Source organism: Aythya marila (assembly GCF_965140915.1).
Source record: "Aythya marila genome assembly, chromosome: 1".
NCBI lineage: Eukaryota > Metazoa > Chordata > Aves > Anseriformes > Anatidae > Aythya > Aythya marila.
The window spans coordinates 154253792-154274711 of NC_139042.1; the positions used below are offsets into that span (position 1 = coordinate 154253792).

The 20920-nt window shown below is 53.1% G+C and overlaps 2 protein-coding genes across 3 annotated transcripts; both read left to right on the forward strand.

Annotated features, from left to right (window-relative positions):
* Nucleotides 1–766: 766 nt before the first annotated feature.
* Nucleotides 767–5645, forward strand: LOC309876809 (histone acetyltransferase p300-like). 2 transcript variants are annotated; one of them, XM_082757544.1, is made up of 4 exons: nucleotides 767–1205; nucleotides 3045–3162; nucleotides 3522–3696; nucleotides 5491–5645. In XM_082757544.1, the coding sequence occupies exons 1-4, from the start codon at nucleotides 1090–1092 to the stop codon at nucleotides 5514–5516; spliced, it is 435 nt and encodes a 144-aa protein (XP_082613670.1). In that variant the 5' UTR covers nucleotides 767–1089; the 3' UTR covers nucleotides 5517–5645. The 2 variants fall into 2 exon arrangements, with proteins under 2 accessions (XP_082613670.1, XP_082613669.1); XM_082757543.1 differs by having other exon boundaries at nucleotides 779–1205; nucleotides 4924–5645.
* Nucleotides 5646–5888: 243 nt separating this feature from the next.
* L3MBTL2 (L3MBTL histone methyl-lysine binding protein 2) lies at nucleotides 5889–20618 on the forward strand (the record flags this gene model as incomplete). Its single annotated transcript, XM_082752500.1, has 17 exons — nucleotides 5889–5924; nucleotides 6928–7195; nucleotides 7434–7567; nucleotides 7907–8030; nucleotides 8425–8504; nucleotides 9359–9476; nucleotides 10161–10295; nucleotides 10762–10850; nucleotides 12038–12269; nucleotides 12908–12987; nucleotides 13509–13613; nucleotides 14521–14668; nucleotides 15534–15616; nucleotides 17175–17409; nucleotides 18129–18194; nucleotides 19140–19262; nucleotides 19864–20618. 17 exons carry the CDS (start codon nucleotides 5889–5891, stop codon nucleotides 19971–19973), a joined length of 2166 nt encoding a protein of 721 aa, XP_082608626.1. The 3' UTR covers nucleotides 19974–20618.
* Nucleotides 20619–20920: the final 302 nt, after the last annotated feature.

Here is a 20920-nt window from a genome sequence, read left to right on the forward strand (position 1 = left end):
CCAGTGACCACCAGCAGAAGGCACTGCACAAGTGCAGACGGGAGGAGTTTATGGAAAGGACTTCTTGGAGCTAATTGTAATACAAAGTGGGGATAGGTTATGCATATGTGTAGGCATACTGGGAAACCTCATGCATCTGTAACTCTTTACTGCATATAACCAAAGCAAGTTGCCGTGTTAGGGTGCGTATGCCTTTGGGAGCTATCTCGCTTGTGCCCGGCGCCAAAATAAACCACATACCTACTTTATTACTCGTGTGCTTGGAGTTGTAGAGTTCTTCCATGAATCAATCTAGTCCAATCTTTAACCTCATACTTACAAGTCCACTGCTAAACAATACTACTAAGTTCTATGCTATCCTCCCAGGCTTGTGGAGGAATCAAACAGGTAGCGCAGCTCAGCACTGAAAGGTAAATTTAGTGGTGGAGGTGGGGGTTGTAAATACTTAAAACTGAAGGATTTATCTCCCAGACGGTTAAATCTTTGGGGGTTTAAATCTCCTACATCTAAGAAGGCTGTTACATGTTCACACGTAAGGTAGGACGTGCTGTCAATTAAAAAAATGTGACGGCCAAGCAGGTGGCATTGCCTTTGCCAAGGAAGGTTCTGCCAGAGGATCGTGAATCAGTAAGGGAAACACTGGCTGCTTCCACACAGGAAGTTATAAAACTGTGTACATTCAGGGCCTGCTGCCAAAACGTGACGCTCCCAAGAATGCAATTGCTCTCAGGCACCCATGATGGCCGCACGGATGATGGTCTCCATTTCCCTCTCCCGGATGATGGTCTCCATTTCCCTCTCCCGGCAGAGCCGGGCAGGCTGTTCCCCGCCTCTGGGTCTGCAGCACGGAGGGGTTGGGGGGCATCCGGCTCAGCGGAGCGGATGCTGCCTCCCCTGCTCGCCTCAGAGCAGATCAGTGAGGGAGCGGCACTTTTTTCCTCAGTAACCCCTCCCAAGCTTGCCGGTGACATCTTCCCGCCCTACCGGAAATGTCCCTGTGCTCTTACAATTTCTTGCTTTTTCTCAGTTTTATTTCCCAGGAGGTTCAGTTGGTGCTTCCCTCAGTAAGCTGCGGCTGCCTGGGTTGCCATGTTCATCAGCACCTCCAGCCAGGGGCCAGGAGGCTCTCTCCCATCTGGGGCCAGCTGCAAGCCCTGGCATGAGCAGGTCACTCCGGATATGCGCCATCAACTTGTTCATAAATTGTGAGTAGCTAATAACAAAATAATCCTCAGTCTGTCAGACGATTTGCTTGCTGCTTTGTGTTGCTATCCCTTTGTGTTGGTGCTGAGGCCCTGGTGAAGCCAGGGATAGAAGAATGGGGGCTTGCTTAATCAAATTAATGATTTCTAAATAAAACAATCATAATTATTTGTCATGGTTCCGCTCGAGTGGGCAGCCGAGCTCCACCACAGCCGCTCTCTCACTCCCCCTCCTCAAAGAGGAATGGGGAGAAAATATGATGAAAAGGGCTCAAAGGTTGAGATAAGGATGAGAAGATCACGCAGTAATTATTGTAACGGGCAAAACAGACTCAGCGTAGGGAGATAGTAAGATTTATTGCTTATTACTAACAAGCTAGAGAAGTGAGAAACAAAGGAAAGAAACCGAAAGCACCTTCCCCCCCCCATCCACCCTCTTCCACTTCCTCCCCCCGAGCGGCGCAGGGGAACGGGGGAATGGGGGTTATGGTCAGTCTACAGCACTGCTTCTCTGCCACTCCTTCTCGGTCACTCTCGTCCCCTGTGCTGTGGGGTCCCACCCACGGGATGCAGTCCTTGATGAACTGATCTGGCGTGGGCTTCCCACAGGCAGCAGCTCTTCCAGGACTGCTCCAGATATGGGTCTGTACCACGGGGTCCATCCCTCAGGAGCAAACTGCTCCAACCTGGCTCCCCTACAGGCAGCAGCTCCTGCCAGGTCACCTGCTCCTGCGTGGGCTCCTCTCCATGGGCTACAGGTCTGGCCCAAATCTGCTCCGGCAGGGGTCTTCCACAAGCGGCAGCCTCTGTCGGTGCAGGTCCACCTGCTCCACCGTGGTCTTCTCCACGGGCTGCAGCGTGGAACCCTGCTCCACCGTGGTACTCCATGGGCTGACGGGGGACATCCTGCTTCACCATGGTCCTCACCACAGGCCGCAGGGGACTTCTGCTCTGGCGCCTGGAGCACCTCTCCCTCTCCTTCTACACTGACCTTGGCACCCGCAAGGCTGTGCCTCACTCCTCTCACTCTCCCAGCTGCTGTGTGGCACAGCGTTTTTTTTTCCCTGTCTTAAATATGCTCTCACAGAGGCGCAAAACAACATCGCTTATTGGCTCACCTCTGGTCAGCAGTGGGGCCCTTAGCAAACATGGGGCAGCTTCTAGATCCTTCTCACAGAAACCACCGCTATGGCCCCCTGCTACCAAAACCTTACCACATAAACCCACTACATTATTAAAGCCAGGAATGGAAGAATGAGGGCTCGCTTAATTGCATTAAAATAGATATCGCTGAGTGTCTTTGCTTACTACTGTGCAAATAAAACAAAACAAGGAGTCTTGGGGTCCCTCGCAGAGGTTTTTCCTGACAAAATGGGGAATCTGTCTCAAAAACCAGATGAGATCGACCTTGTGGTTTGGACAAGAGCCAAGGAGCAGCTGAGTCTGTACAAAGGCAGGGGGTCAGCTAGTGGTGATGAAGAAGAGTTATCAGCTTTCATCCCCACGACCCCCCGATGACCACCAGCAGAAGGCACTGCACAAGTGCAGACGGGAGGAGTTTATGGAAAGGACTTCTTGGAGCTAATTGTAATACAAAGTGGGGATAGGTTATGCATATGTGTAGGCATACTGGGAAACCTCATGCATCTGTAACTCTTTACTGCATATAGCCAAAGCAAGTTGCCGTGTTAGGGTGCGCATGCCTTTGGGAGCTATCCCGCATGCACCTGGCACCGAAATAAACCGCTACCTACTTTATAACTAATTTGCTTTGATCTGTAGAATTCTTCCACGAATCACTGGTTTGGAGACAACCTAATAGCCTGTGTGCTTTTTCTTCAGAATCCAAGCCATATTTCCTATTCCTGACCCTGCAGCACTGAAGGATCGACGGATGGAGAAGCTGGTGGCATACGCTCGGAAGGTGGAAGGCGACATGTATGAATCGGCAAATAGCAGGGTGAGATGCTGTCCTCTGTCATCATTTGCACATCTCTGAGCCCCCTCGGCAGTGACTGGGGAGGAGGAGGAGTGGAAGCACAGATGAGCCTCCCAGGCTGAGGAAGAGCATGTGCCAGGGCTGCTGGTGTCTGCCTGGTGTGCTGGGACTCAGGGTGGTGCCTGTGGTGTTGTGCTGTGCTTGACACTTGCTGAGTTCTTGCGAAGGCAGCACGAAGCTTCATGACAGTACCTGTAAAGGAAAAGCTTCTTTCCCCTTTCTTCCCTCACCCCCTCGATTGATTTGATTACTTTGATTACTGTGACCCGCTGCCTTTACTTAATGCATCTCCTTTCCTGACTTGTGCTCCTCCCCTGCAGGCAGAGTACTATCACCTGCTAGCTGAGAAGATCTATAAGATTCAGAAGGAGTTGGAGGAAAAGCGAAGAATCAGGCTGCAGAAGCAAAACATGATACCAAATGCACCAGGCATGCCACAGGCTCCCATGAATCAAGGGCCCAACATGGGACAGCCTCAGCCAGGAATGTCTGCAAGTAAGAACAGCTGGATTACTTACTACTTGGTGCAGCACGACTGTGTACTGTCTTTCCCATATACTCTTGAGCATTTTGCCCACATCGTTTCACAGATACTTGGCTCAGAGAAGAATTTAGGAAAATTATTAGAGAAGGAGATAGGAAAAGTGAAGTCTAATCTAAATTTTGGGGCTTGGTTTCTTGAGATTATCTGCACTGTTACATCCTTAAAGACAGCAACTAACTTTACAAAGATGCAGTGTTGTTGAGACAGTGAGAGGCAGTACCAGACATGCAAGGTAGGCTTCTACCATCTGACTTTACGGTCATCTGTCCATTATATGACAATAGATACAGGACCCTGGTTCAAGAAACATGAATGTAGATGTAAGGAAGCCAAATTAGAAAGGGTGGTTCTTCAGTGCGTTCTGATTGAGAAATGCGTATGAAGCTTCTTGGCCAGAAAGCTGGCCCCATACAAGGATAGCTGGAGCAACACTATAGCTGCACATATAGCTCATCTGCTTCACTCTGGGATGGTGCTGAGGCCAGAAGATGTGTGGAGGACTGGGATGAGTGCCTGGAAGGTGCTACTCTGCTGGGGAGGCTCAGAGTGCTGGAGAGCGGTCAGGCTGGAGCACACTCACTCCTCTCCCCAAGGACGTGGACATGTGCACATTACCGCTTGACACGTGGCAACTGTGAGCGTGAGACATTACAAGTAATGTTGCATTAAAACCTATTATTGTTAAAGAAAATAGAAATATTCCTTAGTCAATTTAAATTTGATTCAAATTAAAATGAAACTATTTAAATACAATTATTTTTCAAAAAGTTTTGTTAAGAAGAGCAACAAGATACAAACAGCTATGGGATGGGGACTATCTTTAAGCCTGTCCTGTGTCCATACAGGACTCATTTTTACTTGGGCTTTCAGGGCTTTCAGCCTTGAGTCAGCCTGTCCATGACCTGAGGGAGCAGTGCTGCTTGTTCAGCTCTGGGAAGCAGGGGCTACACACCAGCAATAGCTCCTAACATGTTGCATGAAAAAAAATCACTGCAGTAGAAAGATTTAATGAAGTTTTAATTTGGTATTGGTGTCTTATCTGGAACCATCTTTTTTGTCTGTCATGCAGTACACTGTCTTCTAGCAGTATGTGCAGGAGAATAGCAGGCTTTATGATTTAGTTTGTTATCAACTGCGTTGTTTAAATACTGTAAAAGCAATTTTCTCTTTCTTAACAGCCCTGGAGGATTGTTTTGGAAACCTGAACCTGGAGGACCCCACATGCTACTGAAATTTGCCAATCAAGTTGCACGCATTAGGCTCTGCAAGCTCACCACCACCATACCTCTGTAATTAGGATAGCCCTATCCATGATTCTCAATGTGATTCAATCCGATAATGACTCTCCTTTGCGTTTAGAGTGATAGGCTGTAGCCTCCTGTTAGAGCCTCTGGATTGTCTGAAAGCACGATTCAGGTGTAGCTGTAATATGCATAAGCCTTTGAACTAACCTTTTGCATGCTACTTTATTTCAGGTTGCAACTAAGACAATATAACCGTATGCACAAGAGAGGAAGCATGCACGTGGTTCACATGCTATTTGCTTAGATGCGCACTACAAAATCCGTGCAGTGTAGAAACATTCAGTACTTTTTTGTTTTGTTTTTTACAATGTCAGCACAATGAAAGTGGTAAAATGAAACGAACGTGAAATAGAAGGAACTCCAGAGGGTGTAGGTTTTGCATGGAAGAGAATCAGTGCTAGAGATACGGAGAGATACTTGTTTCTTTCCTTTTCTTGACAGTGAGCTGGGACAAGGAATGTTTTTAGCAGTACGACTAAGACCACAGTGCTTCTCCACAGGGAAAAAAAAAAAACAGAGGGGCAGACTCGTACTACGAAGAAGCTATGCCATAAACGCACAGAAGCTTTAAAATAAATCACCCCGCTTTTTACCAACGATCTGTTTATGTCTGAAACCTCTGAGACCGAGTGCTCGCCCCCACCCCCCCTCACGCCTCTCCCCTTGCCGCCATTTTCCTGCCGCCCGCCGTCATGGCGGCGCCCCCTGGGGCCTACAGTGCCCATGGCGCCCCGCGGCGGGGCCGAGCCCCGGGGCTCGCCGGCTCCATTTTCTCCGCCCGCTGCCACTCAGAGCCGCGGCCGGGGGAGGGAGGCGCTCCGTGAGGCGGGCTGGCGGCCATGGAGCGGGAGCGGGAGCGGGAGGGGAACGGGGAGGTGAGCGGCGGGACGGGGATGGGGATGGGGATGGAGGGGAGCGGGGGGGGGGGTCCCGCTGCTGCAGGAGGGGCTCTGAGGCGCCGGGGTGCGGGGACCGGGGCCGGGCAGCAGCGCTGGGTCCCTGCGGCCTCCCCCTCCTCCAGCCCGCAGGGAGGGCTCGGGGGCTTTTGTGAGGCTGCCGAGGGGTTGTAGGGCGCCAGGAGCTCTGGTTTTGGGGGTGGGCTCGGGGGAGAGTGGTTAAAGGCTGGGGAGCCCGGGGTGGGGTGGAGTGGGAGGCAGGCGGCGTGCAGGGGGTGAGGGCTCGTGGCGCTGCTCGTGTCTCTGATAAGGTTCCCGAGCCACCGAGCAGGGGGGATTCACCGCTGCGAGGTGAGGGACCCGCTGCTGAGCCTTTGGTGTTGGCTGCTTGGATGAGCGGCCGTCCCCTGGCGCCTCTCCTTGTGGTTCTGGTCTGCCTTCCCGTGCCCTCTCCCTGTGCTGCTGCTGGCTTCTTGCTGCTCGTTTCACACAGAATCGTCTAGGGTGGAAGAGACCTCCAAGATAACCCAGTCCAACCTCTGACCTACCACTAACCAGTCCTACGCTAACCCATATCACTAAGCTCTACATCTAAACGTCTTCTAAAGACCTCCAGGGATGGTGACTCCACCACTTCCCTGGGCAGCCCGTTCCAGTGCCTAACAACACTTTTGGTAAAGAAGTTTTTCAATGGCTAACGCCTTTTCCCAACTTCTTATGCTCTTATTTCCAGCCTGGTTCAAGATTTTCCTAGTCTGAGGAACAGTCACTGGGCTCCTCTTCCTCCCATTCTGTCCCTGCCTCTCTGCTCTCTTGCTGTAGCAGGGTGGGACCTGTCCCTGGCTGGCTGCAGTAGCGTGAGGAGCTTGTGAAGCTGTCTAGGTGCAGAGACATCTGGTTGTACAGAAAGGCTGGAAGGACGCAGTCTCCTGCGTTTTGGTATAAAACGTCTGGTTTTAAAGCAGACTGGTTCTTCTGTCAGGTGGTGTCTTCCTTATGCCACAAGACCTCATCTTTGGAGCGGACGGAGGAGGAAGGTGAGGAGGAAGAGGAAGAGGACGACTTGGACATCTTTGGGGGTTACGACAGCTTCCGGAGCTACAACAGCAGCGTGGGCAGCGACAGCAGCTCCTGCCTGGATGAGTCCAGCGATGATGAGGTGGTGGACAGGGAGGCTGGAGAGCTCCCGACCTCCCCTGTGCACCAGCCACCCGCGGGGCGGATCACAGAGGACAGCGGCTCTGAGCCAGGTACTGCACTGCCTGCCTGTTCTCCTGTGCGAGATGGAAAGAATGAGGGCTGAGGGAGGCTGAAATGCAGGACTTTGTCCTGAACGTGCTCTGGGAGCAGAATCAGACTGTGACAACGTTTTTTGGGTTACATGGGGGAACTGCTATGCGTAACATGGGCAGCTCCTCTGGGCTTAGCTCTGTCCTTGTAGTGCGTCAGCCCTGCCAACTGCTCACACCTTTCTGCCTTCCCTCTCAGCTGTGTGCGAGATGTGTGGCATTGTGGGAACCAGGGAGGCTTTCTTCTCCAAGACCAAACGTTTCTGCAGTGTCTCCTGCTCCAGAAGCTACTCCTCGAACTCCAAGAAGGCCAGCATCCTGGCCAGGCTGCAGGTGAGTCAAAATCCTTCCTCTGTCCCTGGTGATGGAGCAGGATGTCCCGGTGTGCTGGGGGTGGGTGGCTGCTGTCCAGCGAGATCACAGCCTGCCGTTACCAGTGGTTTGCTATTTCTGCTCAACGTCCCTAGAGAAAGCACACCAGCTGAGAGGTGCTGCCTCCTAGAAGCTGGGGAAGAAGATATTTACTTGCTGCCACTTCTTGTGCCTGCAAGCATTAATAAAAATGGTAGCCACTTGGAAATCCTCCCTGGGAAGAGGTGCATCCTCTGCTGGCCAGTTGCAGGACCTGGCTTCCTCTCTCCTCCTGTACCACTAACGTTCCTTCTTTTGTAGGGGAAACCGCCAACAAAGAAAGCGAAAGTCCTGCACAAGGCAGCCTGGTCGGCCAAGATCGGGGCCTTCCTCCATTCGCAGGGCACGGGGCAGCTGGCGGATGGGACGCTGACGGGCCAGGATGGTGAGTGCAAGCAAGGTGTGAGGAGGTGCAGCTGCAAGAGCCACAGGGATGAGGACATTTGGAGGGCTCTGAGTGTGAGCTCTGTGGTCCCAGTCCCACCAGGTGCTGTCTTACAGGCTTCCTGCTGCTCCCAGCTGATTGCTGCCCCATGCCCACTGGGGTTGTATTTAACTCGAGTCGTTCACGGCTGGGTTTCAGGGACAGCCAGTCCCTGTAGCGGGCGGAGCAGCAAACTCTGTTAGGCTGTTAGCCAGCTCCCTGCGTGCTGGGGCAGAGTGCTGTGTCCCAGAGCAGGCCCCAGCCTGGCTGTGTGCTGGAGTCCAGGGGTAGCTGAGTGCTCTGTGCCTTTTACTAACCTCCTCACCTGACTTTCCTTTCTTGTGTCTGCTCGTAGCACTTGTCCTGGGCTTTGACTGGGGAAAGTACCTGCAGGAGCACGGCTTCAAGGCAGCTCCAGTCAGCTGCTTCAAACATGTGAGTCCTTCTTGGCTGTGCCACGCGGTGTGCGTGGGACACGTTGCATGCACGAGGCTCCCCCGTGCTCCTCTGACTGGTGGGGAGAGACCGGGGAGAGGGGTTTGGAGCTGCAAGGAAGGAAGCTGGGGTTTCGTCACAGCTAAGAAAGGGAGTCCGTGAGTTTTGGGGGAGGAAGCAGAGGCAGATTTGGTAAAAACACTGCCAGTGGTGATAGGCAAGGGCTGGGGGAAGGATTAGGTGTGACAGAGGTGGGCAGGAGACAGATCCCTGCTGCCTGCACAGTTTGTGTGGGTGAGCACAGCCCAGGGTGGGGTGCAGGGAGGAACTCGTCCAGGCCTGGCAGCAGCTGCCCCTCCAACAGCTCTGCTTCCTCTGGCACTGACTGCACTGGCGAGCCCTATGGGCTGAGGAGCCAAGGCAGAGAAATGGAAGGAGGGCAGGTTTTAGGTATCATAGTAGCTCTATCCTCTCTGCGTGTTAAACTCACTTGTTCCGTTCTTTTTTTTTAATTGTTTTCAGTTGATTTGTTAAAGTGATTAATATTAACAAAATAGTGTTTTCCTTAAGTGTAGATCAGGAAGATAGGGCAGTTTTATTGATAGTTAGGGATTTTGATACTACAGAGGAGTGGTACAAACAAATTTGGGATTATAGGACAGCTGGCAATGAAACAGAGCAACACTGAACTACAGTGTTGTGCCTTTTGGGGTCCTCAGTGAACACCCCGAAGAGATGTTTGGCACGGTTCGGTTGCTGCTGGCAGATACGGGAGGGGCAAAGCGTGCCAGTCTGCGTCTGAGGTGACATTCTGTCAGTGTCCCTCTCCCATTGTGGCTGCCTCGCCCCCTCAGGTGCCGCTCTTCGATCAGTGGGATGACGTGGTGAAAGGAATGAAGGTGGAAGTGCTGAACAGCGACGCCGTGCTCCCCAGCCGAGTGTACTGGATCGCATCCGTCATCCAGACCGTAGGTACGCCTCTGGCGCGGCTCCCGGCCGGCTGCTGAGGGAACCTGCAGAGAGCAGAGCAGAGCTGCTCAAGCGAAGCCTCAGAGAATCACGGAATCATTAAGGCTGGAGAAGCCCTCCAAGATCATCTGGTCCAACAGCCCCCCTCCCACCAGTGTCACCCGCTAACCCGTGTCCCCAAGCACCACGTCCAACCTTTCATTAAACGCCCCCAGGGGCAGTGACTCCACCACCTCTCTGGGTAACCCATCCCAGTGCCTGACTGCTCTTTCTGAGCAGAAATGCCTCCTCATTTCCAGCCTGAACCTCCCCTGGCACAACTTGGGGCCATTCCCTCTAGTCCTATTGCTCATTACGTGTGAGAAGAGGCCAACTTCCAGCTCCCCACAGCTTCCTTTCAGGCAGTTGTAGAAAACAATGAGGTCTCTCCTGAGCCTCCTCTTCTCCAGACTAAACACCCCCAGCTCCCTCAGCCACTCCTTGTAGGACTTGTGCTCCAGGCCCTTCACCAGCTTCGTAGCCCTTCTCTGGACATGGCAGTTCTGCTGCCAGAATGGTTGGAGAAGCTCTGATAACCTGTGCAGAGCTCTGAAGGCCATGCTGTAGGGAATAAGCCTGTGGTACCCGACAGAAGAGAAATTCTTGGTCTCTAACACCTTTCTCTGGTTGTCTGCTCTGTCCTGGCAGGGTACAGGGCCCTCCTGCGGTACGAGGGCTTTGAGAACGACGCCGGCCATGACTTCTGGTGCAATTTGGGCACAGTGGATATTCATCCCATCGGCTGGTGTGCCATCAACAGCAAAATCCTGGTACCACCACAAAGTGAGTGGGGGGTGAGGGAGGTCAGCACGTTGGCTCAGCGCTGTGGCCGTTCCTCCTGCTGACCCACACAGAGGTTGTTGGGCTTCGGCTTTGGGGGAACTTCTTGGTCCTACACCCCAGATGGTGCTTCTGAGCAAAACAATGGCTCCAGCCCTTGCTTAGCTAGTAGTTAGGAGGGGGATGCTAATTTAGCAGAATTCTGGCAAGCAGATGTGCTTGGTATGGCTCACGTGTTTGCTGTAACACCACGACTCGAGATGAGCAGAGCTGTATGTCCGCTTGGCACAGTCCCTCCTGTAGTGGTGATGTGGGGACAAGCCTGCAGAACGGTGTCCACCTGAGAGCAGGTGCAGGACTGGAGCGTGAAGAAGGCCTTTTAATGCAGATGGACTCCGAGATGGGGCGGGGGAAGGTGTAGGGCAGTCCCTTGGTCGTAAAGATGTGCTCTCTCCCTCTGCGTGTCCAGCTATCCACGCCAAGTACACTGACTGGAGAAGCTACCTCATGAAGAAGCTGGTGGGAGCCAGGACCATCCCAGTGGATTTCCACATCAAGGTAAATGTGAGAAATGGTTGCTTTGTGGAAATACAGCCGAGAGGTACGTGGGGAACACTTCTGGTCTGGTTCTGACCTGTGCAATGCCCGTGTACCTCCTTCAGCCCCCGTGCCCTGGCAGCACAACTTCTCCTTTGGGGTCTTGGTGGTTTTACCTTGCTGGGCAGCTGAACTCCACCGCCACCGCTCTCACTCCCCCTCCTCAGAAGAGGAGGGGAAGAAGAAAAGGAAAAAAGAACTCAGGGGTTGAGATAAGGATAATTTAATTAAAGGAAAAGTAATTATTCAGGGAAAATTATTATTAAGGGAAAAATAAATTAACTAAAGGGAAAAGGAAAGGGGGAGAGGGAAAGAAAAGGGGAGGGAAAACAAGCAAAGACCATATGGAAGCACAGAGAGAGAGGAAAGAAACTACTCTGTACTTCCCACCAATGAGTGATGCTTGACCCAGAGGGGCACCGGTACCCTCAGGGTGTGTGGGAGCAGCTGTGCTGGTGCCCTTGATAGCTCCTGTTTTCTTCGTTACTTCTCTGGAAGCTGAAAGATTGACTGCTGCTTGTTCCTGGGCCTCCGCTTGTAGCTGAGAGCTCGTGTCATGGAAGGGAGGTGCTAGAGGGAGACAGGTGTTGTCGGGATGTTTCTCCTCCCAGCATCCCACTCCCACTTAATGAGCAGAAGCAGTGGGGATGGGGACCTTCCCTCTGAACTTCTGGGGTCAGGTGTTGGCTGGTTTGGGTGGTCTGTTTTGAACAGTGGCTTGGTTTCACAGTATTCTGGGACCACCCAGTGCCAAAATGTCAGGTGTTCTATAAACATCTCTGACTATTTGTGGATGCGTAGGGCTAGGCTGCTACCAACAAACTGCAGGTCTCCAAAAATCAGCCAGAAGGCAGGCAGCGGCTCATTGAGCGTGCCTGCATCTTTGGGTCAGTCTGTACAGGATCTCTAGCACTGAAGCTGGCAGATCATCACGTTGCTCAACCTTTGAACATAGTAAAAATGTGAAAGCTGCCCTGTGTGGGGCTGGCAGCCTGATGAACTCACTCCCACGTGTCCCCTCCCAGAGGTGTCTCCCAGCCAGTTTGGGGCCGTGCAAGGCTGTGTGGGGGCAAAGCTGTTCTCTGAAGTCTCCGGGAAGGAAGACACGGGGTGGGATTGATCTCGCCTCCTCTGCTTGTTGTTGCCAGATGGCGGAGAGCATGAAGTACCCGTTCCGGCAGGGCATGCGGGTGGAGGTGGTGGACAAGAACCACGTGTCCCGGACGCGCATGGCGGTGGTGGACACGGTCATCGGGGGCCGGCTGCGACTCCTCTACGAGGACGGGGACAGCGACGATGACTTCTGGTGCCACATGTGGAGCCCCCTCATCCATCCCGTGGGCTGGTCACGGCGAGTGGGCCACAGCATGAAGAAGATAGGTAGGGGTCAGGCCACCACACGCATCTGCTGGCTTGCTGCCTGGGTCCTGCTGTTAACGCCGGGCTCAACGTGCTGGGAGGACCTGACGGATAAGGTCTGTGCAGCCACGTCTGCCGCTTTTCCATCTAGGTAGAGAAAAGGTTGGGACAGGGGATTGGAGGGTTTCTTACAGGTAGTCTATCCCCACGCTGTGCCAATGCAGAATCTGCAGTAACGTTGTGTTTGTTGTCTTTCTGAGAAAATTCATCCTGGTTTCTGTAAGACCAGATGCCACCACATGGGTTTTTCCAGAGACCGTTTTTCTTGGTTTTGTTTTTTTTTTCCTTCTGGACTTAGACTCAAGCCCCGTTGATGCTTTTTTTTGTGTCTCCCTTGCTGCCTGTCCCTGGTGATAAAAGCTGCATTTTGGGGTGCTACCACTAGTGCTCAGGAAGACTGGGCATTTGCTTTTGAGCAAGCGCTCAAAAATTCACGTTACAGGAAGACGTAGAGGGACTGACCTGTTCTTATTACCCATCTCTGATTTGGCTCTTCTACAGCTGTTAGGTTCTCAACAGATAATTAATAGCCAGGGTGTTTTCTTACTCTGGTTGCTGCAGGTTTCTCAATTCCCTTTCCCCTCTTCCATTCCTCACAGAAGAAAAGCGCAGTGACATGGCAAACCATCCCACCTTCCGGAAGATTTACTGTGACGCTGTCCCGTACCTGTTTAAAAAGGTAAGACAAGTCTCGCTTTCTGCGGTGGCCACAGCGAAGGAAGCAGTGGTGGTTTCCTTTGTCCCCCTTCCAGCCATAGGGCAGTAAGGTGTTTGGGGTGTCAAAGCTGTAGTAGGCCGGGGGAAAAGGCAGAATAAAAAGATAAAAGACCTAGAAGACAGCATCAGATTGAAGGGCTCAATTTAAGGGCTCCAGTCCTTGGAGCTTTGAGCAGGAGAGGCAAGGAGATTGCTTGGGAGAGACCAGTTGAGACCTAGGGCTGGATCATACTGGTAGGGACTGAGATCAGGAGGCTTTGCTGCAGCTGTGACTGGCCAGAGCCCTGGCAGGAGCTTGCTGGCACAGAGACAGTGTTGCACTGGCTGCCTCTGTGTAGTTTTCTTCTTTCTTTTCCCCTCCTGACTTGGGCTGAGCCAAGTGAAGAAGCCCTGATCCTGTCTGTAGGGGGGCAGTTGATGTTGATGTCGGGATGGGGCTGTCCCATGCCCCTGGCAGTACTGAGGTGCCGGAGTCTCCCGTAGGTACGGGCTGTCTATGCCGAAGGCGGATGGTTTGAGGAGGGCATGAAACTGGAAGCCATCGACCCCCTGAATTTGGGCAACATTTGTGTGGCCACGGTTTGCAAGGTGAGTTTGGGGCAGGGGGAAGGAGGTGCCCTGGCTTCATCTGAGACATCACAGCCTCTAGGTTTGTTCTCTAATGCACTCCAGTTCTTGGAGTGCATAAAGGGAGGCATCCGTAGCATCCTCCTGGAGGAGAGAAAGGGCTGTGGGAAGGGTGATGGGGTGTGTCTTTATGGGCAGCACTCACGGGTTTGGGAAGCTGAGGAGGATTGCACCTCTGACCTCTCCTGGTGAGGTGGTGGAGAGCTCTGCTCCTGTGCCTGAGTTGGAAAGCAAATTGCTCTGCCAGGTTTCCTCAGTGAGGTGCTTTGCGTCTCCTGGAGCAGAGCACTGACCTGGACTTTTTTGCTCCCTCGAGAAGCTCTCAGAGAACCCAAGAGTGGACTTTGATGTGTGGGGTTTGGCAAGGGAGTGCCAGGAAAGCCTTCTGTCTGGCAAATGTTCCCTTTGGCCAGTGCTTGGAGCTGCAGCGAGGTTGGGGCAGGCATGCCTGTCGTGTTCGGTAGGTACAAATTGCCAGCGAGTGACAGGAAGGGACAAGACTTGCTGCTGTAGGAAGTGGCAGTTCTGAAGGCAGTGCCCTTCCCTTCAGCCCAGTAACAAACTGGTTGGTAACAACCTGACTGGTGTAGAGGCTCTGGGCTGCCAGGAGTCTGGTTGTGAGGGAGAGCTTTTGCACAAAGCCATTAGTGTTAATTGCAGCCCTGCGGTAGTTGCTGCTTTGGGGTTTAGCTTGTGCTTGCTAACGTAGCAGGAGAAGCTACCACACATCCTGAAGCAGTTAACGTTGCATTTTGTTATCTAGTGGCAACAGTGATCTAGCTGTGGGAGCTCTTGGGGGAATCTGTTGACAGGAGAGACTTTAGAGCAAGTGAAGCTCTTCATTTATGCCCCTCACCTCCCGTCTTAGGTCCTCTTGGACGGCTATCTCATGATCAGCATTGACGGAGCCACATCTGACGACGGCTCGGACTGGTTCTGCTATCACGCTTCCTCCCACGCCATCTTCCCTGTCAACTTCTGTCAGAAGAACAGCATCGATCTGACCCCTCCGAAAGGTGAGATTTGGGCTGTGGTCTAGGGTACCAAACTGCACACGGAAGCCGCTGGATGGGCTTTTCTGAGAAGCGTGAGGTTCAGGTGAAGCAAAACCACGAGGTCCCACCCTGCCTGCTTTGGGGGCAGATAGGGCTGGCTGGGGAGAAAGCCAGGCCGTCTGAGCTCTGCTGGTAAACCAAGTTGTGGTACTTTGTGGATTGGAGTTACATCTCCTGAGGACATTAGCATTGGTCAGGATGAGTGGGAGAGGTGTACAATCCCCAAACTGAGTAAATCCCTTTGTGAAAGGGCAAGGAGGGATGAGCAGAGCTATTGCTATGTGACTCAGTTGTTACAAGTAGCAGGAGTCACCACTTCTCTTCTTGCACGAATAAATCTGAGACAGAAGGATTGCATCTCGAGATTTTTTTGCAGAAAAATCAGAGTGGATTTTACTGCCTCATCTGGCCATACCACAGAAGGCCTGCTCTGAAGTTCTTTGTTGCAGCACTTGGTGCAGTGCTGTTCTGTCGTCTTTGACGTTGCTTCTAGTGGGAGAAAGATTGGTTTTAGTGGTTTGCTTTCAACATGCTGCTTCCTGCTAGTTCCTTCTCCTCACCTTTCTCTGTGGTCTGGATGTGTGACTGACATGGGCGTTCAGTGCTGCATCTTGTACAACTTCCCTGTTTGCCCACTGGAGGGGGTTGCTGGACTGCTGTGGAGTCTGTGCCTTAGATTGAAGTCCAAAACTAGGCTGAATGTGCCAGTTAATGAAACTGCTTTGGAAGCAGTTGCAGTGGTTCCTTCTTGCCTGTTCTGCCTTTTCCCTCAGCTGGTCTGCCCAGTGACTGCCTTTTTCCTTCTGACCAATTCTTCCTCCTGCAGGGCAAGATGCAAAGACCTTCAACTGGGAAACTTACCTGGAAAAGACTAAATCAAGACCTGTTCCAGCACGGCTCTTCAACACAGTGAGTGCTGCCTGGGAGAAGAGATGTGTAGGGATGTTTGCAGTCAGCTAGGTGGAGCACAAGAGCTCTGGCTGTCAGCGTGGCTGAGGTTGGAAGGGACCTCTGGAGGTCTTCTTGTCCAAACCCCCTGCTCAAGCAGGTTGTACAGGACTGTGTCCAGACAGCCTTCACAAATCCCCAAGAAGGGAAACTCCTCAGCCTTTCTCAACCTGTGCCAGTGCTCAGCTGCTTGCACAGTGATGTGTTTCCTGCTCAGGTGGAACCTCCTGAGTGTTCCAGTTTGTGCCCGTTGCCTCTTGTCCTGTCACTGGGCACCACTGACAAGAGCCTGGCCCCACCCTGTTTGCGCCTGCCCTTTGGGTGTTTATAGACCTGGATAAGATCACCCCGAGCCTTCTCTTCTCCAGGCTGAGCAGTCCTGACTCTTTCAGCCTTTCCTCACACCAGAGATGCTCCAGTCCCTTCATCATCTTCATGACTCTTTGCTGGATTCTCTCCAGTACACCCATGTCCTTGTACTGGGGTGCCCAGAACTGGACCCAGCGCTCCAGGTGCAGCCTCACCAGTGCTGAGTGGAGGGGAAGAATCCCTTCTCTCTACCTGCTGGCAACGTGCTTCCTAATGCAGCTCAGAATACTGTTAACATACTTTGCCCCACGGGTGCATTGCTGGCTCATATTCAACTTGGTGTCTACCAGGACCCCCAGGTCCTTTTTTTGCAAGGCTGCTTTCCACCCAGTCAGTCTCTTGCATGTGCTGGTGCCTGGGGTTGTTCCTCCCCAGGGGCAGGACTTTGCACTTCCCCGTGCTGAACTTCGTGGGGTTCTTGTCAGCCCATTTCTGCAGCCTGTCCAGGTCCCTCTGGACGGCAGCACACCCCCTGCTGTGTCAGCTGCTCCTGCCAGTTTTGTGTCATCGGGGAACTTGCTGAGAGCACACTGCCTTGTCATCCAAATCCTTAACGAAGATGTTGGACAGGGCTGCTCTCTGCTTCCAGTCAGCACTTCTGAGGAGATCTCCAAGTAAATCCCATGTCTGGCTGCTCAGGGCAGGCACCGTCACACCTTTGTGGATGTCGTGATGTCTCTGAACCTGCAATTTTGCGGTGTTTCCTGGTGCTCCAGGCTCTTGGTGGGTTCTGCACCACCTGTTAGCTGTGGTCATGCTGCTGTTTGGGTGGAAGTAGTCTGGTTGGCATCAGAAAAACTGCTGCAGCAGTGAGCCTGTGCTTGTCTTTAGGATTTTTCCAGCGCTGCCTCAGGCTCTGGGTTTGATCAGGTGTCTCTTAACTGCTGCGTGCTGCTCCCCCAGTTCAGGATCTGTTTTCTAAAGGCTGGGCTGAGATTCTCTAGGGATGCAGCTGGCCTTGGATCCGTTCAGATGTCCCCTCCTGCTGTAAGCTGGCTGGAGGGGCATCGAAGTGGCTTGAGTTTGGGCTTTTTCTGTCTGCTTGCTGGACGTAAGCCTGTAGCTGCTCCAGGGTGCTGCCGTCCGGATGCGGGTTTGGACTGGCTGCAATTGCCTTGGGTTTTCCTCTTTTTATCTTTTACGCACCCAGGACTGCCCAAACCATGGCTTCAAGGCAGGCATGAAGGTGGAAGCGGTGGACCTGATGGAGCCGCGGCTCATCTGCGTGGCCACGGTGAAGCGCGTCGTGCACCGCCTGCTCAGCATCCACTTCGACGGCTGGGACAGCGAGTACGACCAGTGGGTGGACTGCGAGTCTCCAGACATCTATCCCGTGGGGTGGTGCGAGCTGACGGGCTACCAGCTCCAACCCCCCGTCGTTCCAGGTGAGCTCAAGCTAGAGGCAAAGGTGGCCTTCCTCCTTCTCTGTCAGCGGCTCCTCCTTTTGGGGCCTCGTGTGGAGGAGCAGCTTGCTGGCTTGGTCTGTGCTGGCTGCCACCAGTCCTCCTCTGCCGCCACAGCCTAGCAGCTGGTAGAGGGGGGAGTCTGTGGCAGGGAGAAAACAGGCTGAGGTTTGAGGTTGGCTCAGGTTTCCCTCTACTCCCTCACCCGCACGCCAACAGAACTGCTCCTGCTGAAGTTGGGTAGGGTTCCAGGCGGTCCTGACCCCGCACAGCTCCCTCTTACTAAGCACACCGCAGCCTCGGCCGGGTCGCAGGGGCAGCTTGGCCCCTGCTCCCTTTTCTTATCAGTTCTCTGACTCAGTCTGTAAAAGGTAAGAGCATCCCTCTCTCAAGAGTTTGTTCCTTTCCTGGTCACGGGGAGGCCATTGCCTCACCTCTGTAGATGTTCTCCTTGTCCCAGGCAACGAATCTTGTTTCTCCACTGTCCCTGCCAAATCTGTACGGGGCCTCTCTCCCCTGTGTTGGGGGAGCACAGGACAGCGACCGCGCTCCAGCCTCGCTTTCCCCCCAGCTGGTTGTCTCGGGAAGAGGGCAATGACTCGGGGGGACGGGTGTATCTTGTTTCTCGCTTATGTCACTTCATCCCAGTTACCTACTGGTTATGGGACTTGGCTTTCGTTTCCCTCTCGTCTCTATGACAGAGCCCACAGCTCCAGTGAAGGCCAAGGAGGTGCCCAAGAAGAGGAAGAAACCCTATGGAAAGAAGAGTGAGTGATGTTTGATTAGCGCCCTCCCGCTCGCTCGCAGGCTGGGCCCAGTTAGAGGAACCCTGTCTATGATCAGGAGCAGGAGAGAGAGAGGCCTTGTCTTGCTGTGGATGCTCTGAGTCAGCCGTGGGTTTGACAGCTCAGCTTCATCCTTCTTAATTACCCCGTTCCCCAAGGGCAGAGAGCTGTGTGTGTGGGAAGGATCTGTCTTGCAGTCTGTTCTGTCGGCCGAGGCGTAGATGGCGCTTGCTTCCAGGCGTGAGGTGTGCTGCTTTCCCCACTGTGTCCGTGGTCGGAGGGAGATTCTTCCTTGCGGCTGGAGGGTAGCGAGCCAGCAACCCCGGCTGCTGTGTGCTGAGGGAGAGAAAGCCTCGAGGTGGCTGAGGAGGCGAGCTGTGGGGCTGGACCGTGTTGCTGTTTTCATCCTGTCGTCGTCGTCGTCAGTGTTGCAGTCGCTGTGGCGAATCGTGTAGACGGGCAAGGGATTCCTTCCTGGGGGTGGAGGGGAAGGGACATCTAAAGAATATAAAAGACATTCGACCTAAATAAAAGCATCAGCTAAAACTGAGAATATTAATGCTACAGTGTCCGTGCCTTGGAGCCACCGTGCCCAGTTTTTAGGGCTAGACCCAGACAGGTAAGCAAAGCTCTTAACTGACTCCAGCAGGACCGGCTCCTTGGAACTTAAGCACGCGCTGAAGTGCCTTGATTTAATGAAGGACAACACAGAGGAGCATGTTTTGAGACGATCGATCTAGTTTTCCTTCAGTAGGTGATTTTCTTGGGGTAACCAGTTGGCAGCTAATGACCATGTAGCTTGCTGGTCAGTTGTGCTGGTCCCTGGCATTATGGCTTCTCGGTGGAGCAGGGTTGCTGGTTTTCCAGGGGAAAGGAACTCACTTTTCCCTATGCTGTTATCTCCTTTTTTTTTTTTTTTTTTTAAAGGAAAAAAGTTACCTGCTAAAACCCGCACGATCAAGCAGACCGTCAAGAAGCCTTCTGTCTCGAGGACGAAACGAGAAGCCAAAGCTGCCATCAAGGTTTTGCCAGAGCCACCACCCGATGAGAGTAAGGGACTGAGTTACTCAACCCTATAACCATGTACAGCTCTTGTGTACCCCCTATATGTCCCTGACAAGCTGTGCTTTGTCCTTCCTCGCTCCTCCAGATGCAGAGACTGCTGCTTTAGAGCTGAAAGAGCAAGAAAGCCTTGGCCTGCTTTCTCTGGGAAGGTTCTCCTAGGAGGCTCAATGGCATCACTGCAGCGGGATGTCTTTATCTTGCTGCTGCCTGCTGAGGGCCTGGCTGCCCTACTGAGCAGGCTGGGGTTGGGGGAGGTTGTTGGGAAGGAGATGGACGTGTCAGAGGTGTTTGTCACGTCCTGCTCCCTCTAAGGGCTGTCACAGCGTGTCAGCACTGCCCATGGTGCTGAGCACCAAGGGATGTGGTGACCAGAAGAGCATCTGGTGGCTGTGTCACCTGCCCGGCCTGGCAGGTGCTGGGGAAGGGGGTGGGTGAGGTGCTTTGTGTGCACGGGAATGGAGCCTGACGAAGGTTCCAGTTACTCATAAAGGTTTAATTTCCCCTTTGTGTGGACCCAGGCAGGTAGAAAATGGATCGCACTGACTTTTCCTCTATTTATGCTCCTCTCCTCCCCGTCTCTTGCTAGTCATTGCCGTGCAGGTGAAAGAAGAAACCATCGACCCCTCGCTGCCAGAGTTTGAAGCCACTGAGCTTCCTGTTCCCATCAGCAGCATAAAGCAAGAGGTGACGGACTGATCCTGGGGTATCCCACAGCAGCCTGTGCTTCATCTCGTGGCTCTTTGGGGAAGGCAAAGGGAAGCAGAAGACCGAAAGGGCCTTCCCTTTTTGAGGCAGCATCACAACTCTGCTTCCTTGTCGTGCGAGAAGATCGCCCCCAGACTTGGAACTAAGCCCTAGGATGTGGACTCCAGAAGAGCCACAGGCTCGCTGAGGGGCGTGACTGGGGGGCTGCTGGGGTTGTGTGTGCCCAGCACCAGAGGCACCTCTCTGAGCAGAAGCCCCTGACGGGAAGGAGGCTGCCAGAGCACGAAGGGGCAGTCTGGGTTCTTGGCCATGGCTGGAGGAGGTGACCTGCAGGCCGAGATGGTGTGTGCAGGTCGCGTGCATCAGGGAGTCGGCTGCTCTCGTAGGATATCTGTGCTGTGCTCCCTGGCCTTGGCCGTACAACCTCTGAGAAAGTCAGGACAGGAAGAGCGGAAAGAGGTGAGAAGTTGGAAAGGAATGATGATGCCTCTGGAGGAAGCAAGAGAACTTCGTGTGTCATCGTTTCCTCCTTTTGAACCCAGAACTGCGGAGTATGTGGTGCACAGTTTGAAATTTTTATTTTTTAATACTCCTACTGTAAATTTGATCGATGACCTGTGAAATAAACTAAGGAAGAAGTCACGTGCTTGTGTGCTGTTTTCTGGTTCACCAAAATACCAGGGCTATTTGAAAAGGGGGAGGAAAAGAGAACTTGGCAAGGTCATTGTGGCAGCAATGGCGAGAGTCTTAAATGTGGGTTGACGTTTGTTCCTGTGAGCTTTCTGCAGGTGAGTGCCTCGCCTGTCCTTGCCACTGTGGGCCTCATCTGGCCGCAGTGCACTTGTCTTGTCAAACGCTACAGGAGAATGACGGCTGCTCGTGACTGCACCTTGGTCACGAAATGGCTGCCTTGGCCCTGCTCTCAAGTTCCCAGCCCA

What these genes read in the sequence shown, in the direction of transcription:
- LOC309876809 (XM_082757543.1), top strand. Translation starts at nt 1,090, where the DNA reads ATGTTCATCAGCACCTCCAGCCAGGGGCCAGGAGGCTCTCTCCCATCT. An exon ending in CATCAACTTGTTCATAAATT is followed by an intron (nt 1,206 to 3,044) that starts GTGAGTAGCTAA and finishes CTTTTTCTTCAG; the next exon opens with AATCCAAGCCATATTTCCTA. An exon ending in ATGAATCGGCAAATAGCAGG is followed by an intron (nt 3,163 to 3,521) that starts GTGAGATGCTGT and finishes CCTCCCCTGCAG; the next exon opens with GCAGAGTACTATCACCTGCT.